General features: G+C 38.0%; 1 protein-coding gene across 1 annotated transcript; it reads right to left on the reverse strand.

Moving 5' to 3' along the window:
- Positions 1–2,497: 2,497 nt before the first annotated feature.
- On the reverse strand, positions 2,498–5,833 carry LOC116266661 (disease resistance protein RGA2-like). Its single transcript, XM_031647971.1, has 8 exons — positions 5,681–5,833; positions 5,042–5,105; positions 4,655–4,917; positions 3,787–4,278; positions 3,489–3,651; positions 3,192–3,420; positions 2,674–3,133; positions 2,498–2,587 (listed from the first exon to the last, which is right to left on the reverse strand). Exons 1-8 carry the CDS (start codon positions 5,831–5,833, stop codon positions 2,498–2,500), a joined length of 1,914 nt encoding a protein of 637 aa, XP_031503831.1.
- Between the last annotated feature and the right edge of the window lie 2,118 nt (positions 5,834–7,951).

Consider the following 7,951-nt stretch of genomic DNA (forward strand, 5'->3'; position numbering starts at 1 on the left):
AAGAATCTTTTAAAAGTTGAGAGCATCAAACTTCCACATTTTTCTCAAACACTACACAGCATATAGAATGGAAAAGATGTTCAAGTCAAAATGAAATGCATCAAGGATAAGCATAGCCCTTGGTTGATTACCCTGGTAAAGGCACCGGGAACGGTCGATCCTCACACCAACGGGCTAGTCCCTTTCTCTCATTTTCAAAACAAAACTTCATTTTTCTGGAGCACTCCAAAATCAAACCAAAATAAAAAATTTTTGGAGATGCGAACAATGGGCTTGGATCTTGATGGCTGGGCCGATCCCAGGCTTGATTATTGATGCCCAACTGCTTATTGGGCTAGGCAGCCCAATATCCAACTCTAGCAAAAAGGCATGCATTGGGTGGCTTCGAAGATGGTTGAAATGATTTTGTTGTTTCATAGATTTTAATGACTTGGTGTTAGCCTATTCAAGCATTTCAGTTCACAAAAACTGCATCCCTTGTATTTTTGTCATTGACATTGCCACTTGCACACAAGAATCTTGTGGATGGTCAGTAAGCTTTTCCAAGCCTTCAACTATGTAATTCAAATTTCATGATAATTTTCTCACTAGAAAATAATTTTCTCAATCAAAGTATGGTGTACAAAGTTGACATGACGTTTTAGGTGATATTTGGCAACCTACACAAAGCCTAATTGGTTAAATCGGTATCATTAATGTCATCAAAATCATTTTGAATCAAATTGAAAAGCTTATGATTGTGCAAATTGGTTGAATCCAATTGGAACTGAAATTGTTATTGGATCGGATTAATGAAATGATATATTCCCAATATCAAAATCTTTAATGAGAAAATCAATAGGATATTTAGGAAGCAAATTTTGATGACGATGATGATGATGATGATGGTAATAATTTTAAATATCAGAAACAGTAACCTAATAATGATACCTGAGTAATAATATTTTAATAACAAATAGAAAAATATTATCAATTTTTTATATATTCTTATTTATAGGGAAAGTTTTTTGCCCCATTCATCTCTCTTTTGTTTAAAGACTTTTCATTTTGATGAAAACATAACAGATTAAATATGCCATGAAAACATCCACCATTAGAGTGCATACTTATCAAATATGCATGAAAGAAGCCAAATTTTAGTTGTTCCCCTGCTTACATAGGCAACTAGATGCCACCTCCCCTATTTATTGGAACCAGCATCAATAATAATGCCATAAACACTTTTAGGAAAGATTTAGCTCCTGTGTGGCATTTTACTATAGATTAACCTGATTGAACATGAAGAGGCGGATTTATGACCGGCTCAGTAGATTTGATTTAAAAAATCGGTTGAATTTTATGTCTCTTGAATCAGCTCTTGCATTTGAATCAAATCAGTTGATTTTGTCCGATTAGATCAACATGAAGCTCTTTAATTTTAGGTTTACAAAATAAGGCAGTAAGGGTTGACGTGTAACAATAAGTGCTGATACAGTTTACGGTGCCAGTATTGACATACGAGGGCCGAGACAGTAACATATAGCTTGGAATGCAACATTGAATTTTTGCCATATTTGTAATGAAGTAAATTGCTGAGAAACAGGTGACCCAGGAGGGCCTGCTTCCTTATAAAAATTCCGATGCCAAAAGCCTTATATGGACATCTTGGTGTGATTTCTTAGAACCTTACACTTTGCAAAAAATTTACAATTTCAATGCTTTCATATATCCGCATGAATTAAAAAAAAAACACACACACTATAAAATGCATGAATTATAAATTATTTGACTATAAGCAGTTTCCATATATTTTTTTTCAAACATCTCATATAATTTTGAAGATATGTGGACAGTGCTAGCTAATGCATTTTCTGAAGAGTTAAGAATGTAAGCGCATTTTTCAGATAGTGAGTATCTGTTTTAAATTTGTGAAGATGAATAAATGCATATTAATGGCCTAAATATGAAAAAACAAAACTTTGAAGGTCGCTCAAATAATGACCAATCCCAATTTTTAGTATTTGTACCGATTCAAGCCAAAGGACATTGCTTTCTATTTGACCCAAACAGCACCACATTTATCATTTATACATGGTACCTGCTGGTATTCACATAATTGATACTTGTATTCAATTACAAAAAAATAAAATGAAAGAGATGTTCATCATTTTGAGTAAGTTAAAACAGCTAGACAAGACTCACCAGTTCAGTTCAACAACACTTCAATTTACCAGACCCAAATCAAACAAGAGGAAGAGAGAAAGAGAGAAAGAAATAAGAGGCAACGAAATGGAAACACACATATTTTACTAAAAGAATTAATTACAATTTGCCACCGATTTTCAGTAATGTTATCTATATGACTAATCTTTTCCCAAGACGATTTCTTAACGGCTGTGGCAGATGGAGTGCTGGACATGAGAAAATCCACAACCGTTGAAGCTTCGAGAGGCAGGCGATCTGTTGCTGAGCATCGGTGGAAAATGTTGTTTCATTTTGTTGTTGTCGGGGAGTATTATTATTCACATCCACCAGAGACTTCAGATTGGGGAAGTCTTGAAGCCACAGAAATTTCAGTTTCGGGAGGCATTGCCAGTGGCCTCCCAAGCTGATGTCCTCAGAGAAACAGCGTAGTTCCAACACCTCCAGTTGAGAGAGACCCCACACCCACTGAGGCACCCATCCCCATTTGACCTCCTCATCAACATTCGTGATGTCTCTCAATTCCAGAGCCTTGAAGGAGGGTAGAAATGTTGGTACCTCCGATGGCAATGAAGATGGCAGTAGTACTGCTGATTTTGAATCCAACTTCAAGCAAATGAGGTTAGGCATTTGCTCAAGCAATTTCCATCCCAATCTTTCACTTCGGCAATTCTTCAGTGACAGCGTTCGGAGCTGAGTCACTTGACCACCATGCCCCGCCAGCTCCAATAGAGCATAAATCAAGCCTTCTGTCTGTACCTTTGGACAAGTTTCAAAACTCGCCTTTCTTAAGCATGGCATAAAAGTAAGTGTTATTTCCCAGTTGGGCAAATGCTTCACATCCAGTTCCTCAAGTGAAGGAAGGTGAGTGGGGAGCTGCTTCAATATCTTCAGGTAAGACAACTTCAGTCTCTTTAAATCCGGCATGTGATCATCAGATACTTGCTGTAGCCTGCCACATCCCTCTACCTCCAATGACTCCAATGCAGGAACGTTAGTGAGTCTTCAACCTTTCACATCGGTACACATGCAACGACTCCAATGCAGGCATGTTAGCAAGAGTCTTCAGCCTTTCGCATCTGGACAGAGTCAACGACTCTAATGCTGGCAGGTCACCAACCTTGTTGAGCCCATCACACAGCCAAATCTCCAAGGACTTCAACGAAAGCATGCTTGGCAATTCACACAATGTTGGGCAGTTTTGGACCTTCAATTCTTCCAATGATTTAATTCCTATCACTGTTGCCAACAATGGGCAACGCTGCAGCTGTAGTGTCTGCATCTCCCCATAATTGGTATCCAAATACCATCCCTATATCCTTTATAACTATAAATTCCCAACCTCTCTATGCCATATGGAGGTTCCAAAGCCTCCAGCAAACTCCTCTCTTTGGAAGCATTATCCACTCTGTCATCATCTTGCTCCTCAAAATAAAATTTCACCCCAATTAACTCATGCTTCTCCTTAAGCTGTGCATTTTTTGCATCAATTACTTTCACCCTTCCCCCACCCAAACATTCTATTAACAATTCTCCCTTCAGTTTGTTCAAGTCTTTTAGTTCCCTAATATTGCATCCTCTTGTATCCCCCTTGTCATCGCTTACAATAAGTCTATACAAGATCCGTAAATTAGTAAGCATCCCCAGGCCTTCGGTTATAAATTTCAATTCCTCTATATCTTTCAGCCCAAGATACCTCAAAGTGCTCAGTTCACCTATTTCCTTGGGCAATTCTTCAATTTTACTAACACTTAAATCCAATATTTGCAAGTTACAGAGTCTGCCGATTGAACTGGGCAACCGTTTCACATTAGAATAGCTTAGATCGAGATATTTTAGAAGTGAAAGATCTTCAATTGACTTTGGCAACTCATACATCCTATATCCTCTCAATGACAACACCCTCAACCACTTGAAATTGGTTAAGTGTGCAATATAAACTGAACGCAAGTCTGACTTGGAATCAGAATCAGGATCGCACAACAATGTCCGCACCTTATTTGCTGCTCCTGAGGCATTGTACTTGTGCTCTGCATCATCGATTCCAAGTAATGACAGATGGGAGGTGTGCTCAGTGGCGGAGGCATGGCTATATTCCTTTCCACCAATATATAAGGCAAGGTCATGAAAAATGTCATGCAATTAGAGATCCTTATGTTTAGTTTTCTTCAATCATGCACCGATTTAGCAAATCATTAATCCATTAGTTAGCAGTCACTTCCACATCAATGCCTTCCTTTTCCTCAACCAATCCATGCGCCATCCATTGCATGACCAATCTACCCCTTTGTATGTCATAATACTTTGGATAAATGCAGCAATATACAAAACAACTCTTCAAGTAATCTGGCAAGTCATCGTAGTTCAGTATGACACCAGGAAGAATGCTACTACGTATTTCCCATATCTCACTCTTGTCAATGCTTTCCCAGTCGTCTTTCATCACCATTTTTGTACGCATTAAGGATCATACCGTTTGGACAACAAGTGGCAACCCACCACACTTTGCCACTATTTTCTCCCCAATACCTTTCAAATTGTGACTCTCCAATTCATGTTCTTGTATCTTTGCCACACGCAGAAACAAGCTCCAACTTTCATCCAAAGACATTTCTGTCAACTTATACATTTTATCACCAATTCCTTGAGAATCTTCTACCTTTCTACTGGTGATCAAAATCTTGCTCTCCTTTGCACCTCCCATTAGGGTGTCCGCTACCTCTCCCATCCACCAACCTAATTACCATACATCATCTAAAACCAATAAGAACTTGCTCTTTCACAGCTCACTCTGTAATCATGTGCACAAACCACTCAAGGAAGTGCTACCTTTAAGTTCTCCTTCTGATTCCTTGCATACTTCCTTTAGTATTTTTCGCAGCAAACCCATACGATTTGGCTTCTCTGAAACACAAACTCACCACCTGCAGTTCCCAAACTGTTCTTTGAATTTATTAAAAACCATTTTTTCAAGAGTTGTTTTCCCAATTCCACCTTGACCTGAAATGGATACAATAGAAACACCATCTTTTTCCAGCGCACTACTCTTTTTATAGCCATCAAACAAGAGTTCTTTTACTTTCTCTTTAACATATGCCCTACCCATGGGTGGTTGTGCAGTACCTATGAGATGGGATGTCCCTCAAGAATTGTCATGTTCACCACCAAAAGGATGCTCACTCTCAACTTTTGGTGTTCAGTTGAACAAATCCACCATTTCCATATATTTTTCTATTTCATTAAGCTTTAGGTTGATCCTTTTAATTTCATTACCAAGTTGGGAAGAAGCAAATACATGTTCCTTAAAGCGAGAGCACAAAGTGATCCAGGGCTTTCTTTCCTTGTTCAATGAAGTTATTGAACCCTTTTCTCTTTTCCTGAGCTCAATTATGGTTTCATATCCTTCGATGATGTCCTGGGCATCATATAAAACGTCCTTCAGATCTGCCTCCAGATATCTGTTTCACTGGTTTCTGAAAAATGGCTTTCGCTCTACGACTTTGATGGTCTTCTGCAAGCCTTCCAGCTTTTTCTGGAGCTTCTCGACTTTGGCATTCCGGATGAGGTCCACCTTGTCTTTCAACAAACTGGTTACAGACCAGAACATATTAGAAATGGCTGCTTCTGCAAATGCATCGATTACAATTGCCATCTTCCCCAGTCTCTCAGTCGGTGGAAGAGGAAGAGGAGCAATTTTCAAGTGTGTGTGTGTGTGTGTGAGACAGAGAGAGAGAGAGAATAAATACAACAGGTCTCCCTCTTTCTTTAATTTCTAGTTGCCGATTTTATAAGAAAGAATAATCCCTCTTTCTTTAATTTCTAGATGCAGATTTTATAAGAAAGAATAATACCTCTTTCTTTAATTTCTAGTTGCCAATTTTATAAGAAAGAATAATCCCTCCCACCCTCAGCTTTCTTTCATTTCCAGTTGCCTATTTTACAAGAAAGAATGAATGCATTCAAGTGGATCGGAAGTTTAACCTGCCAAGTGCTTAATTTGGGGTGTGGTGAGCACATGTGCTTGAGTGCTTCACATGTGCTAAATAAGTCAGGAAAAGTCCCCCAATCCCAGTCTACTATTTCACCTAAATTTCCCCTTTCTGAAGTTAATTTTTTTATCTGATTGTATTTATGTAAAAAAGTTTGGATGAATGATTTTTTTTCAAAAATTCAAAATCTTATTAAATGTTGGGTTTGAGCATACAACATATACAATGACAAAAGACTGGTGAGTCTGTGTGTGTATATATGTGCATGTGTACATGTATGGATTTCTCTAACCCATATATAGTTAAATGACAGCATGTTCACGCGAAAATATTGTGCTTATGCCATGTTTACTGTATGTGCTTACATTCTACCGCTTCCATATCTCCTAGTGATGGATATAGATATGATTTTGATCCAATGAAAGTACACGACACATATTAAAACATGTGAATGCAATAAAAATGCAAACTAGATCCAACTTTTATGTCTGTGAGTTAGATCCATACATCTTCAAATAGAATTAGAGAATGATATGTAAGTTTGAAACCAGTCTGCCCCACTGCAAAGTCAAAATCTTATGTTATAAGAGTCGTTTGTATTTTTCTTATTAAAAAATATTTAATAAGAAAATGACTAACTTAATATATGTTTCTCATCAAGTCACTTTTAAGATCATATTTATGAGGTTAGATTGCCCAAAAAACATTTTAATAATTAATCTTAATAGGTCTAGTTTTTGTCTCTTACCCAAGTGGCTGCTTTTCACTAACTTTCATTATTTATATATATACACACACACACACACACATGCACAAAAGCACACAACATATATAAAGAGAGAGTGACAGCAGAAGTGCACCCAGATCTGATTGTAGAATGGATCAATGGTGCAGGTTCACAGAGATCGGATCTTAGAATGGATCCAAGATGCAATTAGTTAGGAAGCTCTATTAAATGAATGGGTAGTTCATTTGGAGCGGATGAAGATGATAATTCATTGAAAACCCTAAATTTATTTTGCTTTCATTTTAAATACAGCTTATACTTTAATTACTGCTACGCTGGGCCGGGGGGGGGGGGGGGGGGATGGGGGGTGATGGTGGGCCGGGAAGAGAGAGAGAGAGGGATGAGAGAGAGATCTTTTATTTTGTCTACAAATCGTTCTACTTGTTTACCGTTCCAAAGTACAGCCGCTGAAAATTTGATCTTTTATGTTTATTTCTAGTTCTGAAAAGTCTAAGGTGGCGGTTTAATGGTTCAGTTTTATTCTTTTCCTTGTTTTCTTTTTAAATGGAAAACCTGATTAACAATAAAAAAAAAACACAATAGTTTTACCATGGGAGGAAGGCATAAGTAAAAATTGCAATGCCGTCAGTATAAGTTGTAGCCACAATTTGATGAGTACCAGAATCCGAAGGTTAAACTTTTCAATGCTTTTAGGGTCTCTACACTTTAGTAAGTTAAAAAGATACAGAAGGTCACATGACACGATACGACAAACTATTATAACAATTGATATATTCTTACAATTGAGATGGCCCCTCACCCTGTGCCATGGCCTTTGTTTTGATCCTTCTTGCTTGTCGCGTCAATACCTTAGGCCATCTCCAGTGCCTTGTGAACCACCTTGCTAACCAGTGTCCTCTTTCCCTCTTTGCTGCGGAATCGTGATACTACTTTTTTTGTTGACACTCATTTTTTTTATTGCTTGCTTGTTACCACTTGGCCTTCTCTCCCCCACACCCTCCCCTCTCATCGCAGCAGCTTCTTCTCTTTTCTC

This window comes from Nymphaea colorata, chromosome 13 (assembly GCF_008831285.2).
Source record: "Nymphaea colorata isolate Beijing-Zhang1983 chromosome 13, ASM883128v2, whole genome shotgun sequence".
Classification (NCBI taxonomy): Eukaryota; Viridiplantae; Streptophyta; class Magnoliopsida; order Nymphaeales; family Nymphaeaceae; genus Nymphaea; species Nymphaea colorata.

Coding starts and splice junctions, on each gene's coding strand:
- LOC116266661 (XM_031647971.1), bottom strand. CDS start 5,833: ATGGCAATTGTAATCGATGCATTTGCAGAAGCAGCCATTTCTAATATG. Junction 4,279..4,654: donor TGCCACTTGTTGTCCAAACG/GTATGATCCTTA, acceptor ATTGGTGGAAAG/GAATATAGCCATGCCTCCGC. Junction 3,652..3,786: donor GGATCTTGTATAGACTTATT/GTAAGCGATGAC, acceptor AAAAATGCACAG/CTTAAGGAGAAGCATGAGTT.